The 27,886-nt window shown below is 45.0% G+C and overlaps 1 protein-coding gene across 4 annotated transcripts in view; it reads left to right on the top strand.

The window, feature by feature from the left end:
* LOC144676966 (extended synaptotagmin-2-like) overlaps positions 1-27,886 on the top strand; it is a 237,409-nt gene that overhangs the window by 176,604 nt on the left and 32,919 nt on the right. For 2 of the 4 annotated variants that reach the window (XM_078537243.1, XM_078537250.1), the window contains exons 10-16: positions 2,463-2,545; positions 4,928-4,976; positions 5,199-5,288; positions 6,996-7,091; positions 9,794-9,856; positions 20,305-20,379; positions 23,972-24,058. In XM_078537243.1, coding sequence (XP_078393369.1) covers positions 2,463-2,545; positions 4,928-4,976; positions 5,199-5,288; positions 6,996-7,091; positions 9,794-9,856; positions 20,305-20,379; positions 23,972-24,058 — 543 coding nt within the window. Of the gene's footprint in view, positions 1-2,462; positions 2,546-4,927; positions 4,977-5,198; positions 5,289-6,995; positions 7,092-7,958; positions 8,061-9,793; positions 9,857-20,304; positions 20,380-23,971; positions 24,059-27,886 lie in introns of all 4 variants that reach the window. The other 2 variants (XM_078537236.1, XM_078537256.1) reach the window with 2 other exon arrangements.

Raw genomic sequence — 27,886 nt, 5'->3', positions numbered from 1 at the left:
CTGGCAGCCTCGGTGATGGCTGCCTGGGGTGTCCGAAACCCACCTCCATTCCTGCCCCCACTAGCTTTAATCGGGCAGGATATCCATCTCCATATTAATTAAGGGCTCCCCCCCCCGGAGTATTGAAAGCCGATTCGGCTGGATTTTACAGAGCACGTGGCTCCCACTGGCTAACCACCCCCTACCAGGCTAACGAGTCAGTGGGGAGCCGGCCCACGATCCTTTCAGCTGCCCTGCAGCAATTTAACACTGGGAGAAGTGTTAACTGTTTTTAGATGAGACATCCGCCCCTATCTTGGGAGGATGTCCTGCCTGAGAGCTGTCAGCCAATTGGATTGGCCAGCAGCTCTGTAGTCCCATGAGCACAGGTGGGAGCTCTGGTAACTGTTGGGATTACAGGCAGCCTCACCACACTGAGGATCCAATTTGAGTTCAGGGTCAGGAGTCTCAAGAGGGGTGTGGGGGGTGGGGATGGGGGTGTCAAGAGCCGGATTTAAGAGGGTACGGGGAGGGTTAAAGCTGGGGAGTTGACCTTTGGGGGTTGCCTCTGAAGGGCCCAGGAGTTCTGCAAAAGGAGGTTCCCTACCCGGCCCTCGACCTACACCAGTCCACACAGCTAACACTTTCGAGCTTCCCGCATGGTGTGGACCTCCAAACCCTTCCCCGAGCCTTCAAACCTGCCAGCGTGGCACCAAAAAATTCAGTCTTCAGTCAGCTTCCCATTGGAGACGGATTTCAGACACACAGACAGACTTGTCTTCTGTTTCCTATCTCCAAGGGAAAAATCCAACCCTTGGATTATGTTCACTTTGCATTAATATCTTTGAAAATTTTAATCAAAACAATTGAGATTTGACATTCTTTTGTCATCTTGCAAAAATTAATTCTGAAGTATGTTTTTAATGATCTGTATTTTCAAGTCAAAGTTTTGAATAATGATGTTGATGCTATATAATAACCAGGTTGGTATAGTTTAATTAGAGATTGGAAGTAGGATGTTCAACAGCAAAAGCTATTTAAATCACAAATGAAGGTTTGCTGAATTAATTTCACTTTAAAATCAACCCGTCCACTTGCGCTAGCTCTCATTCAGAGACTTCAGGCTCCTGCAGAGCAGTTCTCTTCAGGCCTTGTCCTAACATGTCAGCTTTCCCTATCAGATGCTCCCGAGACTTTGGTTAATAATTTTAACCTTCCTTCTTTGGATGCCACTTGAACCCTAGTAGGTGGATGGCACTTGACTTTCTTCACAGGGCTGCTTCACAAGCTCTCGTTGAGTGTTTCAGACTTTCTTGCAAAATGCCGTGCAATATGTCCAAGATACTCTGTGGACCTAAACAGAATCCAGGTAAGAGCTTAGAGCTCCCAACATGATGTGCTTCCCTCAGAGAAGCATTCTCAGTTGATTGCCCAGAGACACTGGACAGAAACATCTCAGATTTGCACTAATTGCGGTAGCAGGTGGAGAAATTGCCGGCCATGATGGCGGCTTTTCGCTCCATACCGTCCCAAACCTGCCACATTATTTATGCATTCCTGGGAAACATGCCTGGCAGGCGGGCTCCGATTCGCCTGCCATGCCATCATCTTGCTGCTTCGTCACGCCAGGCACCACATTTGAAGTACAGCAGCGCTCAGTGCTTCCAGTCCAGGACTGCAGCAAAGAAGACATGCCCCTGAAAGGCAAGAAGACCGTAGCCCTCGTGTGCCCTTTGGACGCCGTGGAGGCCCGCTATGATGTCCTCTATCCCCACTCTGACCACAGGAGGTTCCTGACGTCCGATGGTGGGGAACGTGGCCTGCCATCAGTGGGCTGAGCGGATGATCGCGAACTGGTTTCACACTGTCGTGAAACCAATATTGTCTGCTCACGCCACCGAACGCGCCTGACACTGGCAGAAACGGAAAATCCCAGCCACTGTTTTGATTTTTGGCAGAATTAATTTTGTGCCATGTTTTTTGAACAAATATGGAGAACAAGACTATATGCAGTTTTCAGTCAAGAATGGCAAAATCTTTCATAATTTGGTTTAAAAGAGAAATTGTAACTGAATCATGCAAGCTTTGGGTTTGAATGTCTGGCTGTTCCATACAGCTGGATCCTGATAATTGATAATTTGACATTTTGAGGCTTTATAGAATTTACAAATACAGTAACCAGGAGCTGCAGTGACCCAGCTTACTGCAGTTCCTGTGAAGCAAAGAAACCAAATTAACAAATGGCTGGATGGAAATTAACCAATTTGGAAGCCTATAATGCCCTTCTAGACCCCTGTGCTGTAAACTAACACTTCCTTATATTGGAAACTGTTGCAAGGAAGCACGGTCTTTTCCAACTGGCACGTCAATATTTTGTTTGAGGATACACAAAATAAGTGGTTTCATTGAGTTGTTTGTAGCAATTGAGATTCATTTTGTCAGATGCATTTCTGTGTTTTTTTTAATAAATATTATAATTATAGGCACTAATTTATGAAAATCCTGGTCAGGAACTTGAGATTGAACTTTTTGATGAAGACCCAGACAAAGATGATTTCCTTGGCAGGTAAAAGATGACCATTTCGGATGATAAAAGAAAACTATAACCTATATTAAAAATCATCACATTGGAAGATTCTGCATAATCTTTGTGACTCATTGCAATATGTTCTGATGAATTGGCAATGTTGCCATGTCTATGTGTATTTTTCTTCTAGTGCGGAGGGGTGAAGAAGGTTAGAGCACCAGGGACAGTTTCCCAGATCAATGGAATAAAGTGGGCCGCAGCCATCATCAGGGCAAAGGTTCATTTTTGGAGACTAGGCTAAAATGCTGGTTGCTTGGAAGAGGATTGAAGTGCCTCTCGCCACAGCTGCTCAGTGATCTTTGTGGAAATGTGCGGGGCTGGTCATTGAGAGGAATGGATGACTGACTAGGGAGGCTGGAGGTGGGTCATTTCTAAGAAGATGCAATGAAGTGAAAGGCAATAAAGGATAAAGAGCCCAGAAAATACTGCCACTTTTAGAAATCTCTATTTACCTATGCCAGCAGACTAAATGGTACAATTTTAAAGGGGTTGCAAGAACCAAAAAGTATGAGAGTGCTTGTGCACCAATCTTAGGAGACAGATTAATAAAGCAATCAAGAAAGCATGAGGGATTCTAGTCTTAAGTAGAGGTATAGAGTACAAAAGCCAGGAAGTTATGCTTAACCTATTATGAAACACTAATTTGGCCCTAACTGTGTGTCCAATTCTGGGCTGCATGCTTTAAGGAGGATGTGAAGGCTTTGGAGAGGGTATAGAAGAGATTTATAGAATGATCCCAGTGATTGGGGGGCTGGTGATGTTGTGGTTATGTGGATAGAATGGAGAAGCTGGGGCTGTTCTCCTTGGAGCAGAGAAGGCTAAGAGGAGATTTGATAGAAGTTTAAAATCATGAAGGATTTAGATAGAGTAAATGAGGAAGAAGGGTCGATAACCAGGGGGAGGCTTTAAGGTGATTGGCCAAAGAACCAGAGGCGACATGAGGAAAATCTTCACATAAGTAGTTAGAATTTGGAAAGCACTGCCTGATAGGATGGTGTTTGCAGATTCAATAGTAAACTTTAAAAAGGAATTGACTAAGTACTTTGAGAAAAATTGCAGAGATATGAGGAAAGAACAGGGGAATGAGACTAACTGGATTGCTCTTCAAAAGACCTGCTGTAGACTCGATGGGCTGAATAGATCCTTCTGAGTTTAACAATTTTATGATGCTCCAATTCGAGTATACCTAACACAATAGAGTGTGGAGCTTGGGCTGCTCCACAGTGACACTTGGTGGCCAGAGCCTGCAACATTATGCACAGTATACATTTTTTAAAATGTTACCTCTCAAACTGGTATGCAAGAGCTATAGTTTTAGCAGCTAATGTTACAAAAATCCTGATATTGAAAAGCTATATCACAGCACCACTACTGGTGGAACAGATGCTGCAGGTAGAAGTGAAGACTTGAGGGTTTTTCCCAAGACATTGTGAGCCAGCTATCTATTTTCCATTGGGGTTATTAAAGATGAATCTAGTTTTTTAAAAAATTTTGTCCCCACTTGATGCCCAAATAATGCTTATTTCCAATGGCTCAATCACTGGTAATTGGAAATGAGAAGACTGGTTAAATTGTTTTTCTCTCTAGCTGTAAAATGCAGAGAGTGATACAAGAAAGAAGTTACGTTTATGTACTGCTTTTTATGCCCTCAGGATGTCCCAAAACTTTTTACAGCCAAAAAATTACTTTCGAAATCTATGCTCTATTATTTTGGAAGCAAGAGCAGCAGACAGTTTGTATGCAGCAATGTCACACAGACAACACTAAGTTTGATGACCAGTTGTTTTGATTTTGGCATTGTCTTTGAGATTTAAAGACTGTTTAAGAAACTAAAAGAACCCCCTACTTTAATTTATCAGAATATCTTTTCCATTCATCTGAACAATCAGAAGGGACCTTCGGCAAAAAGGTTTAGGGAAAGAATGACAAAACTTGGGGCCTAGATATCTGAAGGCAATGCTACCAATGGCAGTGAGAAGGAATAGAGGGACAGGCAAGAGGTCAGTTTTAGAGAAGCACAGAGATTTTGGAGGGCTGCAGCACTGGAGGTGGTTGCAGAGATAGATTCAAGGGCATGGAGGGGTTAAAACACAAGGATAAGAATTTTTAAAATGTAGGTGTTGGTGAACCAGGTGCCATTGTAAGTCGGTGGGTACAGTCATTCACCTGCAGAACTCTGACTTGCCAAATGAGAAAGGAAACTGAATGGTGGCAAACCTTATTGGGGAGCATAATGAGGATGGAAATTGTCCAAATTTTTTTTTTTAAAAATGCACATAACATAAATATTTAACTTTCTTTCAAAAAGTTTCTGTTTTCAGGATACTGGCTTACTGAAACATCTGTATCATCTCATTACAGCCTTATGATTGACCTTGTTGAAGTTCAGAAGGAGCAGCTTGTTGACCAGGTATATGGTTATTTTGGATCATTTACATTGGCTCTATTTTAAGTAGAAACAAGTGGTTATTTTGTAACTTATCACTTAGAGCAAAATGGGTTTTAAAGTAACATGAGTTACATGGAGGGAAACTGAGGAACTTTTGCATTTTGGCAGGACTGTAGTAGCTGGTGTTGATGGTGACCCGCGAGGCCACTGTTCTTGGTGTTTAATTGTTTCATCCATTCACAGTGGTTTGATTTGGATGAGGTGAGCAATGGAAAGCTACACTTGAAGTTGGAGTGGCTCTCTCTGCTGCCAGCGGCTGACAGACTGCCTCAGGTACTTTGTATATCAAATTAAATTTTATTATTTTCAGTTCAGATAGCAATAGAATACAAAGTTTATATTGGCATTTTATGTGTTTTTCCTTCCCCTCCCAAGTTTGAAATGGCTGCATTGGGCACAAATTGATTAACCTAAAAAGTTGCTGTTGTTTATGATGAGTTCTAATGACATTAAACTTTAATCAGATTTTAGGTGAGATGTTTACATGTGCAGAAGACACTTTTCTTCAATCTATACACTGGACTTCTCAGATTTAACACTATTATGCTGCACCTTACATTTTTAAGAAGCTCAAAGTAACTTTTAAAAACTGGTTAATACCTTTGTTAGATCCTATTTCTGCAGAAGTCAGAGTGAGCTCAATGAGCTAAATTTTACAGCTCTCCCAGGGGTTAGAAGTACATGCTTTAAAATTAGGTGCCTCCACTCTGCCACGACCCTTAAATGGTTAGGGCTCCCTCCGCCACTGCTGTGATTTTTGCCAACAGCAGGGAGGCCTACGCTGTGTCAACCCTGTGGCTGCGGCAGGGTGGGCAGGGGGGTGGGGGTTCAGTGAGTGGAAGGGCACTCCCTGTTCGGGCACCCTGTGGTCATTGTAGCCCCTCTCCCCCCTGCCCCCAAGCCCCAAGGCATTCACTCCTGTGTTTCCCTCCCCTAACCCTCTCCCCTTGTTGCAGCTGGCCTCCCACCCCCCCTCCCCCACTAGGGCCTGCAGTTTGGCCCTGGCATGTCCCCGTTCCTGGCGGCATTACTGGGACAAGAGAGGCATTTATTTGGCTGGCAGCTCTGAGGCAGGACTTCTTTAATGAGAGTGGAGGTCACGCCCCGAGCCAATTACAGGCCCAACAGCCATTAAATGGCTGAAGAGTAAGCTGGCCAAGTGTAGGCAGGCACGCCCCCAATTTTTACAGGCATCCCCGTTCCCTTGAGTATAACTCAGCTCAATGTGTGAATAGACATTTAACCATGTCACTCCTTATGCTTGAGGTAGAAGCTTAAATGACATAAACTTTTAAAGCAATTAAAATCATTTTTTATTATTTGAAAGCTACATGATTTTTAAAATGTTCTTCTTGGGGAGTAAGATGCCAGTTTGTAAAATTAATTTTTCAAGATCAGAGAGATTGTTCAGAAGTAATTATACCAAGTTACTCCTGATTAAACGAGGCTTATCATTTTCATTGATTTTACAGTGAGAATAGTGTGTAATAAGTTGAACTTGGATCAAATCAGTTATTCTGTGTTGATTGTAGCTACAAAGACTGCATTCTGGCGGAGCAGGGTATCACTGACAGCAACTTCCATATTTAATTGTGCATGTGTGGACATGTCGATTTCATATAGTAGTGAACATGTGACAATTTCACCGCACTAAAACCACAACGTTTGGACCATTGTCGCCTGGTTTATCTATTTCTTTAAGAAGCTTTAATCCTCCAAACAATTTTATGGTGTAACAACAGCAAAACTGTCAGCATCACTGTCATTATTTTGTGAAACTGACAGCAATGCCTGCTGTCCAAACATGTGCAGCCAAGCTTGGAAATCCAGAAGTTCCTGATAAGTGGGGGCCGTTAGGAGAGGCGGTGGCATAGAGGTATTGTCAGTGGACTAGTATTCCAGAGACCCAGGATAATGACAGTTAATTTAGGTGCAGTAAATCAGCACAATATAAAACACCACTTATTATTTGTTCCCTAGGCTATGGCCAGCACGAAAGCAATTAAAGGAACAGCCAATGATGGGCTTTCCTCTGCTTTACTCATCATTTATCTGGACTCTGCCAGGAACCTCCCAGTAAGTGGAAATGTATTTATTTATAAGAATCACTATTTTCTTGCAATGCTGCAACAAATACTAGTATACAGTGATGTATTGTCATTTTACATCTTTTTTTTCACTGAGATATGTAACTCTCTTTTACTATCTTCTACCTCTCTATTCTTGGCAGCTGGTCAGTAGTATACTTGATGAACATGTTCTGTGTCACAAATACTGAGTACACATATTTTAGAATGTCATGAGATATCTATCTTACTATTTTTAATCTTCGTTATAAATTGGGACCCTGCTTTCAGGTTTCTGAGTGGACTATTGTTCATGTTTTTTTCACAAGTTAGTACTTCTGAATGTATGTACTAAATGTCAATTGTTATGTTTGTTCCTGACCTTTTCTGCTGACTTGTCTGCATTGAATGCTGAAAAGACAGCTGTCAAAATGACTCTTTGCAACAAATCCATGTTGCAAGTTCCTTCCCTTACAATGAGTGCAGGAAAATGCACTTCAAAAAACCTGGAATTGTGAACATTTTACACAGGGAACCTCTATCAAGTGAAGCATCTTGATGTGAACATGTACAGTATTTCCAAGTTTGGGAATTGTTGAATTTGATGCAAATTTCTACACAGTAATTGAAAAGCCATGTTCCCTTTCTTTGTGCATGCAGAGACTATTTGACAGGATTATTAAAATCCAAATTGTGCATTGTATAATATAAAATATATGTAGTAGTATTAAATGCATTGGCTGCTATTTATCTCAACTTCTGGCTGTTATTTACAATAAACTGGCTGTTCCTACATTCCATTCTGCCTTTCCCTACAGCACGTTCCTATCCAACCCTATCACTCTTTGCTTTCTCTTTCACTTCCATCTTCCTTAAGAATGTCTACGAAGGAAACTTTGGGTCTGGATACTTACGAGAGAGGAGAGCAGCAGGACTAGTCTTTTGTGAAAATACTAGCTCAATCTTTAGAGACTTTTTTGTGAGTGCTCAATTCTGTTCTGCTTTTTTTTTGTGTGTGTGTGTAGTGCTACAGTGTGGATTGACATTAATACAGGAAGCTTATATATTTTGTTTGGAGCCAATTTTTCAGAGCATGTTTATTGTTTTGATGCATGCTCTGATATAGAAAACTGATGCACAATTCCAAAACAATCCTTTTTTTTAAAAAAAAAACAAAGTTTTGAGTGCAGATCATAACTTACCCTTCTAGGAAAGCAAACTTGCAGGATGTGTGTAAGTTACTATGGGCAGAATTTTCTGCCTGCCGGGCGGGCGGGCCCTACCCAATCTCCGGCAGGCGGGGAGCCGATCCCTGCTGAGGAAGCGGGCCCCACCGCCATTTTACGTGATGTCCGGTGGAAAGCGCTATGCGCTTCCTGTGCAGGCGGGCGGGGGGGGGGGAAAATTCCCCAAAAGCGAGAGTGCGCTCTTTCATGCATGCCCACGAAAGAGCGCACATCTCCCTGAGGCAAAGTGCTGCCTCAGGGAGATCGCTTACACTTCTAAAAATATGTGAATTAGAAAAAAAAAATTCCCTAACATGTCTCCCTCATGTGACAATGTCACATGAGATGGGACATGTTCATAATTTACATTATAAGTTTATTAAACTTTTTAAATCCCTACATGAAACCTGATCCTGCCGGTGGATGAGGTTTCATGTTTTTTCTATTGCCCGCCGGGCTCCTGGCCTGCCCACCAACCTTAAGGTTGGACAGGCAGGTCCTTTAATTGTTTAAATGATCCTGTCAATGTCAAAGTTGTTTTTTATTTGACCACACAGCTCCATATATCTGTCAGTCCAATACAATAAATTCAGTGAATAATTAATATTAAGTCTAAATCTGGGCTCATGTTGGTGCAAGCATTTTTTTTTACCCTGCCGTTTTGTTTTCTGAAGACAATGGATTTTCTTGGGGTACAGCCTGATCGATTCTGGCTGACTGGTCTCCGATGCTTTGCCAGAGTGACTTTTCTACAGTGAGAGAGTCTATAAAGGACACTTTGGGTGCCTGCCTCAGACAAGCCAAGTGAATCCTGTTCACGTGCACAGGTTCTTTCTGGCAGTTTTCACTAAATCGCAAGGTACTTATGGATGAGAAAAGCCCATTGGTTCAAAATAATTCATCCATTAAGAGCAACCCCACTCATTGTAATATCTAATTGTTTTCCATTTTCTTTTAAGGCTTTAAGTGAAAAGAGATCCAACTCTTCCATCGCTACTAATCCCATCTGTTACTTTGGTTTTACATATTTTAGCAATTGTGTAACTTGTAATCATTATGTGCCTGCAAATGAAAGGCAGTTGCTTTACCATCGTGCCAGTGTTTCCAAACTTTTTCTTTAAATCTTAAATTTGGTGCCCACGTGACCTGCCCAGTTGTAAAAAGCTGTGATTATTCACTATGGTGAATTTGTAAAATATTAACCAACCTATGAATTTGAAGCAAAGTGGATTACATCTTCTACAACTTCAGCACCTAATTTGGCAGCAACATTTTGGGACACTGACTTATCTTGATACTAACTAAGCAAAATGATTTCTGAGGATCTCTTTATGCTACACTATTTTTAAAAAAATCTTACGTTTCATTTCAGTTCAAATGTTTCTGGGTGGAATGTTGTGCTCATCTCTTTACTATAACAGAAAGCTATTGCTGCATTGCATGTGCAACGTTTAATCCTCTATGTTCATTCTTTCCTGGCACAAAGCGCAATCCGTTTGAATTTAACCCTGATGGCTTGAAGAGGGCTAATGTTTCCAAATCACTGAAGGTAATCTGACAATCATTTACTGAAGACCACACAGAGTCATACTGGCATGAGAAAGAGGGTTTTGTGTTTCGGTTTGGTTTCTCCATTGATGCACTTAAAGTGATCCAGGGAATTCCCATCAAATACTGGCTGATGTCACTCAGATTAATTGTCACTTTAATTTAATTTAAGTGCCTTGGGATGTTTTATTGCTTAAAAAGACACTATATAAATGCAAGTTGTTGTCACGCTATGTGACATCAGCAACTGTAAGTTCTTATTAGTTCAGTGGCTCTCAAATGTTTTTAGTTGATGGACTCCTTTTGTAATGGATTAGTAATCATGACTCCCACCCCCACCTAAACTACAGCACCATTTAATACTCATCATACAGAAGTGCTGCAAGCAAAGAATGTTTAAATAATGCTTTTAAGAAAACAGGTATTTACTTACAGATATCAGTGAGATGGATGTGCCTGCTTCTCACTGCAGAATGTCTATCCCTGGAAGGAGCCCCGAGAGTGCAGGAGCACAGAGAGGGCAAGAATACGGGCAATAGTGCTTGGAGCGAGCAAGAGATGAGGGGAGAAGAGCATGCCTCCTACGGTTTTCACTCACATTCTCTTGGTCACTGCATGCATGGTTGCCCACATTGCCCAACTGTAGGGTCTGCCCTGTGTCGCAAACCCTCTGGCAGATCTCTGCGGATTCCAGTTTGAAACCTACTACATTAGTTATAGAATTGTAATGTTGTTTGCAGCACAGAAGGAGGCCATTTGGCCCATCAAGTCTCTGCTGACTCTGTAGAGTAATCCAGTCAGTCCCATTCCCCCACTAGATTCCTGTAACCCTGCAAATTTATTTCCTTCAAGTGCCCATCCAATTTCCTTTTGAAATCATTCTGTCTCTGCTTCTACCCCCCTTGTGAGCAATGAGTTCTAGGCCACTACTCACTGTGTAAAAAGTTCTTCCTCAAATTCCTCCTGCACTTCCTGCCCAAAACCTTGGGCCTGAATTTTCATGGAGTCAGAGAAACTGTGAAGTCATTTAAAAGTGGCAAGCAGGACCCAATTGCAGGGTTCCTGGCGCTGGTAGCTTTCGCTGGCGTGGGATACGGGTGGGGGTAGCGATCCCTCACCCTGCCTTCCTGACCTGTCTGGCTCCATTGTGGGTGTAGGCATCTCATAATTTTCATGAAGTCCAACCAGCTTCTCCATGACTCGCGGTTCACGGCATCTCAGGAGTCATGAATCATTTCCTGGATTCTGAACTTTTGGGAGGTACATTCAAAGATCATGTCCCCAAGTCCCCCACACCCCCTCCATTCTAACTCAGTGCCAACTCATGCTCCCTATCCCCCCCATGGCCCCTTATACTCTCTATGCCAACTCATGCCCTTCCATGTCCATTAACCCAGTATGCACCATGTACATAATCAATTAGTCATATAATAACAATGGCAAGTTTGGAAAAACATCCATTCACAAATGTTCTTTTGAAAGAAAAACTGCTGATCCTACAACCCTATAAAAGTGTGAATCAGACCATTAGAGTAGCAATAATGGAGGTTTTTACCAAGGCAGATCTGACGAGTCAGGAAATTTCCCATCTCAAGCTAATAGCCTTGGTAGCCAATTTGTGTTTCCTAGTAAAGTCATTTATAGGTTAACTCTAACAGCTCCAGTGGTATAATTGTGATGAATGACTTTGAGGAACGCAAGCATGAATGAGTTTGAGGGAGATGAGTTGGGAGGAATTGTGATGTTGGGCCAAACAATTTGCTGATCTTCTGAGTTTATGGGTTTCATGACCTGAGTCAACTGTTGTGTAGAGTTTGATGTCCAGCCCCTGTCCAGCATCCATTCTGTCCAGGTACAGTACTGAGATCAGCTGATATCTTGCCAGGACCATGCGCTACTACACCGAGAACGATGCTAAAGGGAGTCTGTGGAAATGAAGGCCAGAATTTTCTGGCCCCTCCTGCCGGCAGGATCTTCCAGACCCGCCAAAGTGAATGGAAATGGCTTGCCGCGTTTTCCAGCTCCACCTTTGCCATGATGGGGCTGGAAAATTCCGCCCTAAGATTTAGATGAATTTCTACTTTTGGACAAACCAAATAAAAATCAGTGACTTTTTGTGGCCTTCAGTAAAATCAATGTTAATTTGCTAACTAATCTAGTGAATAAATTAATATGTAGCAAAGACAATCTGTAAGGATAGTGATGATTGTTATTTACATATTTTCTATAATTCCTGATGCAAAAAGCTAGAATATGTTTTTTTTTGTTAAACTCTACTAAGGAAACAAACAAACAATGAGAGCTTTTTCAGGCCTTGTTATATGTCCTGAATTGACTCAAATTAACTTTTAAGTAACTAATAGTAGGACCTTGCTAATTTCATTCTGAATTGTGTGTTTTAACCATGTTAAGTTTTGTGTATTTATGCAGGTTTAAAATGATCTTTAAGCCAGTTCATAGTTTGAATTTGTAACATATTACCTATACTCAGCCAACAGATTGGTTCCAATATATTTCATAAATGGGAACAAAGTCCCTTTTCCCTCTAATTTTCTCCCATGCCACTTTATCTCAAGACGTTGACTGACATTGGAATGAAATGAATGCACGGTAGCACCGTCTAGAACCTCAACAAATTTCCATTCTTTTATCCATTCTTTTAATAGTGAACTAGACGGGGCCCACCACAGATGTGTATTGACCTCGTCTTCATTTGACACTTCTCAGTTTCTGGTTGCTAACTGGCAGCTGGATAGCATGTCTCCACCTGCAACACCTGTCCTCCACACAAACCTGAATAGAAAATTTGACTGTTTTCTCCGTTTGCATTCTGCTTATCCATTGTGTTCTCTTTCAACTGGGGAGAGGAATATTTCAGAAAGTAGAACTTGTTATAATTGCTGCTATAGAGCTTTTTGTTAATAATGTAAAATTGATTAGAGCAGGGTGGGTTGGACAGTTAGGGCACTGCGCTACATATTTCAGATGAGACTTTAAGCTGAAGCTCTGTCTGATCTCTCAGGTAGATGTTTAAGATCCTATGATGGGGAGAATTTCCCCCATGTTGGGCGGGCTGTGCGGGAGTGGGCGGGCGCGGACCTGATCGCTGCCTGCATCAGGTCCGCGCTGCCATTTTATGTGGGCAGGCCATTTAAGGCCTGCCCAACGTAGTTCACGTCTCCCATGCACAGCTGGTGTGGGCGCTAACATGCTGGGAGGGGAGCTTCCAGTTGGCGGGACACCAATCCATCTGCTGGTCTTTGCGCTTCATGTGCTTGTGCCTCCTTGCTTAGCAAAGTCATAGAGGTCTACAGCACAGAAAAAGGCCCTTCGGCCCATCGAGTCTGCACCAGTCAAACAAGCACCTAACTATTCTAATCCCATTTTCCAGCACTAGGCCCATAGCCTTGTATGCCTTGGCATCGCAAGTGCACATCCAAATACTTCTTAAATGTTATGAAGGTTTCTGCCTGTATCACACTTGTCCAGGCAGTGAGTTCCAGATTCCCACCACCCTCTGGGTGAAAAGATTCTTCCTCACATCCCCTCTAAACCTCCTGCCTCCTTAAATCTATGCCCCCTGGTTATTAATCCCTCCACCAAGGGGAAAAGTTCCTTCCTGTCTACCCTATCTTTGCCCTTCATAATTTTATACACCTCAATCGTGTCCCCCTTCAATCCCCTCTGCTCTAGGGAGAATAACCCTAGTCTATCCAATCTCTCCTCATAACTAAAACTCTCCAGCCCAGGCAACATCCTGGTAAATCTCCTCTGCACTCTCTCTAGTGCAATCACATCCTTCCTATAATGCGGATTCCAGAACTGCACACAGTACTGTAGCTGTGGCCTAAGCAGCGTTTTATACAGTTCCAGCATAACCTCCCTGTTCTTATATTCTATGCCTTGGCTAATAAAGGCAAGTATCCCATGTGCCTTCTTAACCACCTTATCTACCTGTCCCGCTACCTTTAGGGACCGGTGAACATGTACACCAAGGTCACTCTGATCCTTGGTACTTCCCAAGGTCCTACCATTCATCATGTATTCCCATGCCTTGTTAGTCCTGCCCAAGTGCATCACCTCACAGTTATAAAGTGACACCTTGTGGTGCCACATGTGAAGGAGGCAGCATTTGGGCAATGGGGGGGCGGTCAGCTCTGGCTTGTTTGGGTGAGTGTGTGGTAGCTGCTGGGTGACGAAGAACTGGAGCCCTGCAATGTCCCAGTCTGGCTGGGTTGGCAGGGATGCGATGAGAATTCAGATGCAGGCTGGACTAATCAATGCTCCTCTCTCTTTTTCAGGAAAAGACTGCACACAATGCCTCTGAACGAATGCAGACTGGTGGAGGGCAGGCCCAGTTGGCCATCCTAACAGCTTTCGAGCAGCAGGCCATGGATCTGGAGAGGCGCCATGCCCTCAGGTCCACCGGTGGCGGTGAGGCTGGGGTGCCACAGGGATGTATGTTTGGCGAGCACTCAGGTCACCACGTTGCCACATAAGCCATGGCACTGCTGAATGCTCAGTGATTGAAGTTGGCAACATGGGTTGACCATTGATTGTGGAAGGATGAGCACATAATGACCCGGGGGAGCGGCATGCAAGTTGACATTGTCTGCATTGTAACTAATCAAACGTCCTTTTTCTTCCTTTCAGCATCACCGGAGCAGGGTCGGGAGGAGGAGGCGGAGGGCCCACCTCTCACCCCTGAAGCCCCAGAGCAAATGCACTCACCAGCGTCACACCATCTCAGCCAGGCAGGCATCAGTGCAGATACTAGCACCTCAGTGGGAATTAGATATTTGGCTAGTGTCCCGGGGCACGGCAGTGGGGTCACAGCGGTGAGGGCACTTCACACTCGCTTGAGGTGCAGGCAGAGACAGAGAATAGCCAGGGTGCCGCCAGTCAGAAGACTGCTGGAGACCAGGTACATGCTCAGTCGGTGGCTGATGATGTGCCTCTGGAGTCGTTCGTGAGGCAGCAAACGCTGGAAGTGCAGCAGGGTATGTGGGACGATCTGGCGGAGATCATGAGGCTATGCGTGGCATGGTGCCCATGCTGGAGGAGCCCACACCGTTGCAATGAGCCTCATGGCTGAGCGCCATGCTTCCTCCATGGAGAGAGTGGTGACCCTCATGGAGAGGCTTCTCCAGGAGAACAATCAGGGCCTCCTGGGGCTGCACTCGGACCTGCAAGCCCTCACAGTGGCATTGGCCTCAGGCGGTCAGTGCCAGTGTGGGAGAAGATTTTGGCACCAAGTATCCCAGCTCGGTGCCCATCCATCTACGGTGAGCAGGGAGGTCCAAAAGCGACCTCACGTCGGAGCAGCAGCTGCCTGTCATCTCTGTGGGCTCCTCTCAGGACGCTCTGGATGAGGGCAGCAGCTCCTCCGCCCCTCTGCTAGTGACCGTTGAGGCTGCAGCGACTGGGGAGAAGCCAGCTGTGGAACTGGCCGCTCCCTCCCAGGCGGGGCCATCAAATGCTCCACAGGCCAGAGGACTTCTGCCAAGATCATCGAGGCCACCAGGACAGCACAGTGAGCAGGTTGTCTCAGATGCCAGTGCCAGTGAGGGGACAGCACCTAGACATAGCACCCGTAAGCGTAAATTTAAGGCACCTTAGGCACACTGGTGCTTTAATGTTTGCCAACAGTACTTTGATGAATACTTGGTGTGATGTCCAACACCGTTTTTTTTTGCTTTATGAAGTTACATTTGTTCACTCAATAAATTTTGACATGCTACCATGCCTTAGGATGATTCCTTACTTCTGCAAGTGGACGGGAAGTCATGGTGTTATGAGTGAGTTATTTGGCATTGAGCTTTATTGACCAGGGCCTTAGTTAATGTTAGTATCCAGGCTGATTTAGCACTCGGGTATCGAGTGTGGAACCTGCAGCCGTGGCGTGTGTTGAAGGTCCATCTGTGGTGTGCTAGCTGAAGGTTCTTTGAATTAAAGCCTCCCAGGTGTCCCTGCCTCCCTGGAGTATGCCCGGGTCAGCGTCTACCCCTGTGTTCTCCTGTGCGTGCTCATCCTCGGACTCTGCTGGACTCATCGTGTGCATTCGGAGCAACTGCTTCTACGTCTTCCTCGTCCACAGCGTCCCCCCTTTCCAGCGCCAGATTGTGGAGAGCGCAGCATGCAACCACTATCAGCGACACATGATCTGGCGGGTTTTGGAGTGTGCCCCCTGAGGGGTCCAGGCATCGGAGGCGCATCTTGAGAAGACCGATGGTTCTCTGCACCACAGCCCTTGTGGCTCCTATTGTACCGCTGCTCAGCCTCTGTCCTTGGATGGCAGAGAGGCTTCATGAGCTGCCTTTTGAGGGGATAGCCCTTGTCACCCAGCAGCCATCCATCCAGCCGGGCTGGGGCCACTGAAGAGCCCTGGCACCCGGGAGTATCTGAGGATGTCAGCGTCGTGGGAGCTGCCTGGGTACCTTGCACAGACTTGTAGAATCAGCATCCTGTGATCACACGCTATCTGCACGTTCATGGAGTGGAAGCCCTTCCTGTTGACGACGGCACTGGGTTCACCTGCTGGCGCCTTGATGGCCACATGTGTACAGTCTATTGCACCCTGGACGCGGGGGAAACCAGAATGGCTGCGAAGCCTCTGGCTGGCTGTGTCTGGCTGGCATTGTCCCAGTACTAGTGGACGAAAGTCAATGCACACCTGAATGGAGCGTCTGTCACCTGCTTGAAACAGGTGTGGACAACTGATTGGGAGACTCCACAGAGATCACCCACCAAGCCCTGGAAAGAGCCGGAGGCATAGATGTTGAGGGCAACTGTGACCTTTAGAGCCACTGGCATGGGGTGCCTGCCCACACATTTTGCAGAGATCTCTGGGCCTATCATCCGACAGATGGAGGTGACTGACTCCCATGAGAGATGGAGCCTCCTTCGGCACTGGACCTCAGACATATTGAGGTAGATGCTTTGCCGTCTGTAAACCCTGGCAGCAGGATATTGGCATCTTCTGCGGCCCCTTCCACCTTGCACTTACTGTTGGCCCTGTGCCCCGTGTGCCTGCGCCTCTCCTCCCAAAGGTGGCTCCCCTGAAGGCTGAATGTGGACTCCTGGCCTCTTCCCCCTTCTGGCCCTCCCTTCCTCCTCAGAGGAGGTGCCTCCAGTGGAGAGCACAACTCCCATTCCCAGCCTAAGGGAAGGCTTCCTGAAAGCTGCAGGCTCCAGAAATGATCTTTACTGTAGGGCCTGACTAAGGCTTTTACTCCTGTCTTAGCAGCTGCAATGCGTTCTTCCTGCTCACACAGGCAAGTATAAGTAACTTTCACACTCAAAATACCTGAAAGATCACATTCGCGATCCCACTCATCCCTCTTATCCCGCCCGTGGATGAGGTTTATACAAATGTCTCCTATCCGCCTGCCTGTTGCGCCTGTGCGACGTCCTGAAGATCACACGGGCTGCGAAAAATCGTATTCAATTGCTGCCTCAAGGGCCTTAACTGGCCCGTTAATTGATGGCGGGCATGCATCCAAACTTATAGCAGGCCCACCTTCCCAAATATCAGGATGGCACGCGGTGACGTCGGGATGCTTGCCCGATGTCACTGTGCATCATTTTACGCATAGGCGTGGGGGCCCGCCCTCGCACGCCAACAGGAAAATTCTGCCCATAATGAAGAGCAAGGGAGTTCTCACCGGTGTGCTGGCCAATATTTATTCCTTTACCAGCAGCATTGCAACAGATTACTTGGTCACCTCATTGCTGTTTCTAGAACTTTGCTATGCACAAATTGGCTACCAGATTTCATACATTATAAAAGTGACTACTTCAAAAATATTTAATGGCTTGTAGAGCTCTATGGGACATCCTGAGGGTTATGAAAGGAGCAATGTAAATGCAAATGATTTATTTTGCTACATTTGCCCTCTGTATTTTTTGGCTTAAGGAGGAGAAATTCAACCATGGTTTCCACTCCTGATCATGGTCCAGCCACTGTTTCTGGGAATGCGGGTGCATGTACTTGTGTGTTATATTTATATATTTATGGTTACCAGGTGAAGACATGATCAGCTACAATGTACAAAATGGCCTGTATGATCCTCATGAAGGCTCACATGAATACAGGACCACTGGGCGATGTATTGTATCCCAGCAAGTAGTCAGTAACTTCAGGGAGGGGAGAAAGCTGGCTGAAAAAAGATGGAGGAAGAAAAGAAAAGCATTGCATAAATTATTTTCTTTTCCTTAACTTAATGGAATTCTAGAATATAATCAGGCAGTAAACACTGCTTCAACCAGCTTATATTCTTATTTATGCAGTTTAAAAATAATTCATTATTGCTGTGACTTCTGACTGTATATTAGCAGTAGATAGAACTGATTTTTTTTGGAAAACAAACAAAAATTAAATTTGAGCAAGGTCTTCTCTCATATGTGATTATAATGATCAATAATTATCTGAAAGTGTAAAAACAAAATTTAATTTGACTTAGGCAGTGTCTTTTTCCTGACTGTGTATTCTGAAGTCCATTCATTTGATGATTAAAAACAAATGGAATAATTTATTTAATGCTGGTTTTTTTATCCTCTCCATCTATTTTTCAATTAATTTTCTTCCCTTCTCTCCTGAAATCATTTGTTTTCTTGGCTAAGTCCAGGGCCAGAATTTTTAGCTCAGTGGGCAGGCGCACGCCCGACCTGACCAAGCGTGAAATGACGCGCAATGATGTCGGCCAAGCGTGCTGATGTCATCGCGAAGTCGCACGATAGTTCGGTAGGCAGGCACATGACAACAATTAAAAGGCCTATTAAGGCCATTAAGTTATCAATCGTTAATTTTTCACTGCCCATCCAACCTAACAGTGGACAGGCGAAAAGGCTAAGGGGCCACGGGCGGGATGAGGTTTCCAAAAGCAAATACAAACAAAATAAAAACTTTATTTTTTAATTAAAAACATATCTCTGCTCATGTGACAGAGTTTGTGCTTTATCAATTTTTTCAATATCTTCATCATCTCCCTGAGGCAGCTCCGTGCTTCAGGGAGATTATTCAGCGCTCTCTCGCGCGCATGCGCAAAGTTCACGCTAGGCCTGCTCGCCCTCCTCCCCCTGCCCGCACAGGCAGCACTCAGCACTGCCGCTCATGTATCACGCTGGGTGGGCCTTAATTGGCCCGCCAGTGTGAAATCGCGGTGCGCTGTCAATCACCGGCTTCCCGACCGCCCCTGTTGCTCCTGCACACCAAGGCAAAATTCTGCCCCAGGGGCTGGATTTTTCAGTCGGCGTGTGGTGGCGGGCCCGACATGACAACATGTAAAATGACACGCGATGACGTCGGGTGTGTGTCCCGACGTCATCGCGCAGTCCCGCGATGTTTCGTTCAGTGGGCACGTGCCAGAGTAGGCTGCGCGCTCGCTGATATGTAAATGGCCTATTAAGGTCATTGAGGAACTGATTAAGGTCATTAATAGCGCTGCCCATCCAACCTTAAAGTTGGTGGGCAGGCGTAGAGGCCAAGCGGCCCTCGTGTTTTTTTAGGAAACCTCATCCATGAGCAGGGTGAGGTTTCCTAAAGCTTTTATTAATTAAATTTAAAAATTTTCATAAATATCAAAACATGTCACATGAGGGGACATGTTTAAATAAATTTTTTAACCTTTTATTCATTCTTTACAATAAAGATTCAACCTCCCTGAGGCAGCTCTGTGCCTCAGGGAGATTGAAGCGCTCTTTCACGCTTTCGCGCAGATAAGCACAGGGCCACAAGACTGAAGTTGGATTACATTAAATGCAGCTTCATTTAATTTAGAGCTGAATTTTCACAATTTCATTTCCTTTCTTCCTAATAATATTAGGTAGTTAATCCCAATTATTAAAAAAATTCTACCAGCCCTGCAAATTAAGCACCATTTGCCTACATTGCAGATTATTTCATCACATTTAATGCAGTATAATTTTGACTGCACCACATTGGAGCACCAATACACAGTATTGAGGAATGGAGGAGTTCTAGTCCCATTCCTCTCATTCAGTGCCTATTCTAAACCTGGGCATGCTGCTGTGTTGAGGCTTAGTTCACGGGTAGAGTCACATATGGTCTGCTCTCATATGCTTTCTAATGGCCAGTTCAAAGCTCTTTACATGTGTGTTGTGTGCCTTGAGGCAGACAGAATAAACTCTTCCCTCCACTGCCCACTTTGGGTGAAAAAAAAGCTAAAAATATAATGTTGGAACGGTTTCAGTTTGATGCAGTTGCCCAGCATCTTCCTTCCTACCCAGCAACATGCCAACTACTTCTGTAGGTCGTTACATAAATGCTTCCAACTGTACCCTCCTAATCCATTTCAGATTCTTGAAACAGTAAAAAAAATTTAGATAAGTTTCAAAACCTAAATGGAATATCTTGTATTTGTCAATTACTAAGTAGATAAGGTTTTATGATTTCTTGGCTGACTTCCAAAGTTTTTCATCACCTTACAGTTTGCGAAGAAAATGAACAGTGAGCCTAATCCATTTGTTCAGCTGTCAGTGGGACATAATACATATGAAAGTAAGGTAAGCGGCCTTTCCTATCATGGAGTCTAGTTTTAGTCATCATCAAGGCCTGCATTTATTTTGACTAATTAAGTCAAATTCTATAGAATTTTACAATTTGATCCCTTTTCTCTAGATCTCCCTTCTAATCCCACCTCCCCATTGACTGTCTTCTGATTTTGTTCTGCCATCGTCTGCCTCTCTAGCTTCCTGCATGTTTCCCATCTCCAGCAATAGGTTTCTATCACAATGACATGACTGTCATCACCAAGTCCCTCATCAGCCTCTTTCCCCACTCCTCTGGCTCCTTTCCACCTTCAAGCTTCTGACAGTCTTTCATACTTCTGCTAATTTCAATTTTTTTGCTGCGCATTGCCTTCCCAAAAGCTCAGATGCTCTTCTCCTTAAGATCTTTCTTTCCTAAGCTTCTGCAGTAAATAACTTTGCCATCTTGCGGAGCTTCACAGTTCCTGAGGTCTTAATTATTGATATTACTATGTGACCACTTCTTTGTCTCACTAACCATCCATGTCTCTGCACTATCTTCAAATCTTGTTCGGTTACTCGCAACACACTCTTAAACTCCTTCTGCCTGTTACAATACCACTACTCTTTTTGACCTGCTTGACATGTCCGTGAACCTGAAATCGCTTACTGTTTCCATGGTGCCGTCTCCCCATCACAATTGCCCGAGGGTGATGCATAACTGGCCCTTTCATCACCACCGGATCTGGCTTGATGATGTCAAAGCAGTACCATGATCAGAAATTTCCTCCAACTAAATATCGGGAAGACCAAAGCCTTAGTCTTAGGTTCCTGTCACAAACTCCATTCCCTAGCCACCGACTTCAACCTTCTTCCTGGTAACTTCCTGAGATTGAACTTTGTACTGTGTTTGATCCCAAGAAGAGATTTTGACCACATAGCCACTCATTCAGCAAGTCTGCTTACTTCCACCTCCACAACATTGCCTCAACCTATCTGCTGCGAAATCCTTTATTACCTCTTAGTTTGAATATTCCAACACTCTCCTGCTGACTCCTATTTTCCACCCTCCATAAAGCAGAGTTCATCAAAAGCTCTGCTGCTTACATCCTAACTCGCACCAACAGCTGAATTTTATGCAGGAGGCGGGTTCCCTGCCCCTGGCTTAAAGGTTGAGGGTGAGCCCACCTAAACTTGGCTGGCTCACTCCGCAGCCATTTAATGGCTCTCAGGCTTTTAATTGGTTTGAGGCAGGATTTCCGCGCAGTCAACAGCAATCATATGGTTGGCAGCTTACATCCCTGCAGTGCCACCGAGAGCTGTGGCCACTGCTCGGTCTACAGCAAGCCCCTGAAGGGAGGAGCCCGGGGTCTCACGGGGCCAGGCTGGCAGGTCCTGCCAAGGGGGACTGTCAGGGCATGTAGTGGGGAAATGGTGGAGGAGGGGAAGCCTTTCGAGGGGGTTATGGGCTCTCTGATGGCTTCAGGCTGCCTAAACAGGCAGCCCCCCACCTCTCTGCCCCAGCACTGGGCCGCCAACCTTTCCTGCTGCATGAAAATTTACAGCAATGGCCGGAGGAGGCCCTTAAATAGACAGTAAGTGGCCACTTAAGGGCTGACAGAAAAAATTGCCACCCAATGCCTTCCCACTGTAGGTAAGATGCCCCCTGAGTGGCAGGTTAATAATGGGCATGATGCTGCTGCTATGGCAGCCAATTTTACGCCCCTCCACCTGCCAAAATTCAGCTCCAAGTTTATTATCCCTGTGCTTGCTGATCTACATTGGCTCCTGGCCTGGCAATGCCTCAATTTTAAAATTCTCATCCTTGTTTTCAAATTCCTCCATGGCTTTTCCTCTTCCTATCTTTGTTACCTCCTACAGCCCTCTAGTTCCATGCACTCTTTCAATTCTGGCATCTTGCGCATCCCCAGTTTTTAATCACTCCTATATTGGTGGCCTACAGTATTTTGCTACTTCCTTCTACCAATAACTCTATCCTCCCTGCTCACTATGGGCAGAATTTTATCCTTCCCAACCCCTTCTTTCTCCCCCCCCCCCACCCAACACCACCACCATGCCCTCACTCACCTGTGGCCCTGGGTCTTTTGGTGACCGTAGGCTTCTGATGGGTGCATTACTGGCAGTTACCACCTCTCCTAGTGGTACTGAAAGGCAGTGGAGAGCCACCAACTTCTGTTTGGCTGGCAGCTCTGGTGAGATGGGGTGGGTGGGTGTGGACTTTCTGATCCCAGAGTCCTAACCCCCAGGAAAGGTCTGCTACTGACCAGTTAAATGCCTGATGGGCAATTAGCAATCACCAACGGAGGCTACATGGGGCTTCTGCCAGTTCTCCAGTCAGTGGGTGAGCCCTCAGTCTGCCCTATGTATGGCCAGCAATGAGACCTGCCCTTTCTAAATATATTTATTATTTGTGTGATGTAAAAAGGGTGACTGATATACCTGTCTCCATTCAACTGCAAAGTGTTTTTTTAAAATTTATTTACGGGATGCGGGCGTCACTGGTTAGGCCAGCATTTATTGTCCATCCCTAATTGCCCTTGTGAAGGTGGTGGTGAGCTGCTGCCTTGAACCGCTGCAGTCCCTTTGGTGTAGTGCTGTTAGGAAGGGAGTTCCATGATTTTGACCTAGTGACACTGAAGAAAAGGTGATATATTTCCAAGTCAGGATGGTGAGTGGCTTGGAGGGGAACATCCAGGTGTTGGTGTTCCCATCTATCTGCTGCCCTTGTCCTTCTAGGTGGTAGTGGTCGTGGGTTTGGAAGGTGCTGTCTAAGGAGCCTTGGTGAGTTTCTGCAGTGCATCTTGTACTGCTGCCACTGTCAGTGGTGAAGGGAATGTTTGTGCATGTGCTGCCAATCAAACGGGCTGCTTTGTCCTGGATGTTGTCAAGCTTCTTGAGTGATGTTGGAGCCTCCTACAGCCCTCTGGAGGAAAATACACCTGACATTCATGACACAAACAAATTATACTGAGTTGTCTGTTGCATAGAATCAGAGATTCCTCAAAATGTTTGCATGCACTAATTGAACCTTAATGATCATACGAAAGAAATCTTAAGTGGTTCATTGATATCCGAATCCTGATGACTTGCGCACTGTTTATTTTATAGAACTTGTTCTGACAGCGTGCTACCAGCTGGTTATTTTTAATAGTAGACTATTGTGAGGGGTATAGACAAAGTAGATGCGAGTAGGCTCTTTCCACTTAGATTAGGAGAAATAAACACGAGAGGACATGGCTTTAGGGGGAAAGGGGAAAGGTTTAGGGGGAACATTAGGGGGAACTTCTTCACTCAGAGAGTGGTGAGAGTGTGGAACGAGCTACCATCTGACGTGGTAAATGCGGGCTCACTCTTAAGTTTTAAGAATAAATTAGATAGATACATGGATGGGAGAGGTCTGGAGGGTTATGGACTAGGTGCAGGTCATTGGGACTAGCGGAATAATATTTCGGCACAGACTAGAAGGGCCGAATGGCCTGTTTTCTGTGCTGTAGTGTTCTATGGTTCTATGACTACAAGAAAACTTTTTGCAATTCATATACCCTGGGCATGCCACAGTGAGTTACTGGCTTATTTATCACGTTGTCTTGGCTGTCATCATTTGCAGATCCGATATCGGACCACAGAACCTGTCTGGGAAGAAGCGTTTACTTTCCGCATTCATAATCCAATGACTGTGGACCTGGATATTGAGGTAGTGTGCTTATAAACAAGCTGTTTAACATAAAAATTTTTATTGTATTATGTTAATTGTTGTGAACCAATACATTAGGTATTTCTGTTGAAGTTTATAAAATGAAACAAATTTAAGTAAAGCTACCACTTTCTAGATTTTTGCAGACTACATGTATTGTATATTGAAACTTTTCAGAATAGCTGTGTTTACCTGAACAATGTATTAATGTGACAATTTAAACCAGAATTCAGAATTAGGAAAGTTAATAGTGATGTGTATGATCAGTAACGATGAGCTTGCTTGTAAACAGACTTTATTGGAGGAAATGGTGTTCATTTTAACATAATGTATCAAAATAAGAATCTTTTAAACAAAAAGGAATAATTTCTTCGCAAGAGGATGCAGAATGGGTTTCCAACCGCCTTTCCCCAATTAAGTCCAGGCCGGGAAGGTTCCAGGATGGCCTTCCTGCCTGGATGCCAATTAAGGCACTTAAGGGGGACCTGGGGAGTTGGTGGTGTAGTGGTAATATCATTGGACTAGTAATCCAGAGGCTCAGGCTAATGCTGTGGGGACATGGGTTCAACCCACCATGACAGCTGGTGAGATTTGAATTCAGTTAATAAATCTGGAAAATAAATCCAGTCTCAGTGATGGTGACCATGCAACTATCATCAATTGTTGTTAAAACTCACCTGGTTCACTAATGTCCTTTAGGGAAAAAAATCTCCCATCCTTACCTGGTCTGGCCTACATGTGACTCCAGACACACAGCAATGTGGTTGATTCTTAACTGCCTTCTGAAATGGCCCAGAAAGCCACTCAGTTCAAGGGCATTTAGGGATGGGCAACAACCAATGGTGACTGGCCTTGCCAGCGGCACCCACATCCCATGAAAAAATAATGAAGAAAAAATTAATACCCACTTAAGGGCCTCACCCGACTGTTACAGGTTTTCAACCACCGGCGGGGTGGGGGGTGCTCACATTGTGGGGAGACTAACAAGTAAACCCTGATCGAGGGACCTGGCATCAGGAAGGGTGTGCCTGCTGAGAACCACCCCCACCCCTTTCCTCCGCCTCCTCTCACACCAGCGACCTCATCCCTGTAACCTCCGTCCTGCTATCACCTACCTTTCTCCAGTGATCCTACAATGAATCACTGCTCCTGACGTTACTGCCAGTAATGGAGAGCTGCTGGCCTCTGACCAGCAGTGTTCAGGGGTGGGATTTCTGCCCCACTAATGAAAGTCCCAGAATTAAATGTCTCTTGTAGAGCCAGGAGCCCAGGCAGCAGGGTTCCCACTGCCAGTTAGGGACTTGATTCTCTGAGGGCTCCCAGAGGTCAGGTCAACGGAATATTGATGACGATGTCACCCCTTCCCACCACCCACTGTCCTCATTAAATTCCACTCATAGGCCGGGATTTTCAGTTCCCGCTGGCGTCAGGCATGTTCAGTGGTAAGAACAGATAATATGGCGAGAAGGCCAAAAACCGGTTTCAAGACGCCGTGAAACCAGTTTGCGATTGCCCACTCACCCTGTTGATGGTGGGCTGTGTTTCCCGCCGTCGGATGTCAGGAACTTCATTGTAAACATCAGTATATCATTATAAGGCCAGCCCACCGGATTCATCCCCCACCGCTGGATCGTCTGCCCATGTTGGCAGCAAAAACGCAACAGCATATTGTTTCACAACAGCATCGTGCACTTGGCGGGCTGCTCTTCACTTGGGACTTCAAGGTTTGTTTGCCTACCTTGCTTCGGTCAGCACTCGTAATCATCAGCACCAGGCTTCATAGACAGCACCACATCACTTTTAGGGGGCTCACGGGCAGGTCACTGCCTACCAGATCCGCCATATGTGGGTGGCTTTTCAATAGCTGCAGGGCTAGAGCTTGCTTGGGGAAGGGAAGAAGCTGCAGGACGAGGGGGTTGTACTGTACAATACTGTGGGCACATGTTGATCTGTGCAAGTGGCCTCAAGATAGTGAGGACTGAGGAGGCAGTCTCCAGAGAAGATGAGGCCAGATTGACATAAGGGTATGTGTGTGAGGATGGGTGTCGCGGAAAACGGAGTGAACACTCAGACCCAGGAGGTTTGTCTTGGAAGTCTTTATTGAATCATGATATCATGGAGAGCCCAACAGCATACAACGGAGCTAGCCGGCACTCTGAGGAAGCATCACAGTACACACATATTTATAGTAAAAGTTGTACATATCAAAGAGCTTGAAGGTGATAAGACTGTCTAACCTTCAATAATTAATTACATTGAGAATCATTGTCTTTGGCATGCAACACACAATTAGTCTATTCTAATTTATGACTATACAGGATATTGGGGGAAGCCCATCTGGTAATAAAAAAGTGAGACAGAGAGTAGATAACCATGCTTGACCTTATCTTTAGTGCTAGGGGGTGTACACTGTAGAGAACAGATGACCATTGCTTGATCCTGTCTCTTTGTGTTGGGGGCAGACATCCTAGCCTTGTCTCAAGGATTCTAGGAAGCTTGTTTAAGATACTCCTTTTCTCCTTTCCTGCTCAATTAGCTGGCAGTTGCAGGTGTGCCTGCTAGAACAAAAGAGGGAACTGTGCTGTAGTATTCCACTATGGTTTTAACCACTTAACCCTTAGTTGTCCTGTAGATGTATTTTATTCTTCCACAATGGGTGATGTCCCTTGAGCTGGCAGTCAGTGCGATGCCAGTGAATATATGATGGGCTTGAGTTTGAGAGTTTAGAGTACTGAAATGGTTGCCATACCCTGGCTGGATGGATGAGATCATTCATCCTCTATCTGCATTGGATGGCCAACCTCTTCTGTGCAGCATTGCCACTGATCCCCACTGTCATCGCCTACCAAGCTAGAGTGGCAATGTTGCTGCCCTTCCTGCGGGCAGAGCAGGGGTAGAGGACAGTGGTCCTCCATGGCATCTAAAAGGTGCTTGAGGGCTGTAGTTTCTTGCCTTTCGGGGCCATGTCTTTGCAGCAGTCCTGGGCTGGAAGCACTGAGCGTGGTTGTACTTTAAGTGTGGTGCCTGGGGTGATAAAGCGGGGAGGTGATGGCGTGGCAAGCATATTGGAGCCCGCCTGCCATCAAAATGGAGTGTATCCTAGGAATGCATAATTAATGCGGCGGGTTTAGGACGATATGGCATGAAAAGGCGCCATTGCAGCGGCGGGTAAAGTGTCGGTTTTCCCGCCCGTTACCGCACTTAATGCAAATCTGGAATGATTCCGCCCATAGTTTCCCAAATGCAAATTCATTACCTAACCACTATTGCCGAGAAGTGCATACAATTGACATGCCTCCTGAGAGTCATCCTACACTCAACTTGTGCCAATGCTTACCTCTTAGCAAGGGTATAGTTTAGGGTGAAAGGATTATAAAGAATGTTTCACATTGTTTTACCTGCTTGGACACACCCTTTTCTGGCAAAAATGCAAGGTATTCAGTCGTGTGTGTGTGTGCGCATGCGCATGTGTGTGATTTAATTAAGCTGGGCAGAGATCAATAGGAGACAGGTTGCCTGGGGCTGTAAAACGTGAAAAGTATCAAGGTGTTAGGTTTGAGGTACAAGTGAGTAGGTTAGATCTAACATTTGCATTTTTAGATAAGTGGAGAGTTTGTTTGAATATCAAAGGGGAGTCAAAGGTAGCAAGAGACATGTTTGCATTTTACAGGAGTTCCATTGGTAAATAGAAGGGGAGAACTTATATTTTATTGACCCAAAAGCAAAGACAGGGTGGAAACATGAAAGATCTTATATTTGGAAGAATTTGAGTTTCATAGAGTTGTGAAAACAATGGAACCTGAGATGAAAGGGGGAAATAGGGTATTT

The sequence above is a fragment of the Cetorhinus maximus genome, chromosome 3 (assembly GCF_964194155.1).
Source record: "Cetorhinus maximus chromosome 3, sCetMax3.hap1.1, whole genome shotgun sequence".
NCBI classification, from domain to species: Eukaryota; Metazoa; Chordata; class Chondrichthyes; order Lamniformes; family Cetorhinidae; genus Cetorhinus; species Cetorhinus maximus.
Note: the sequence above shows the minus strand (reverse complement) of the source record. Positions and strands in the feature narration are given on the sequence as shown.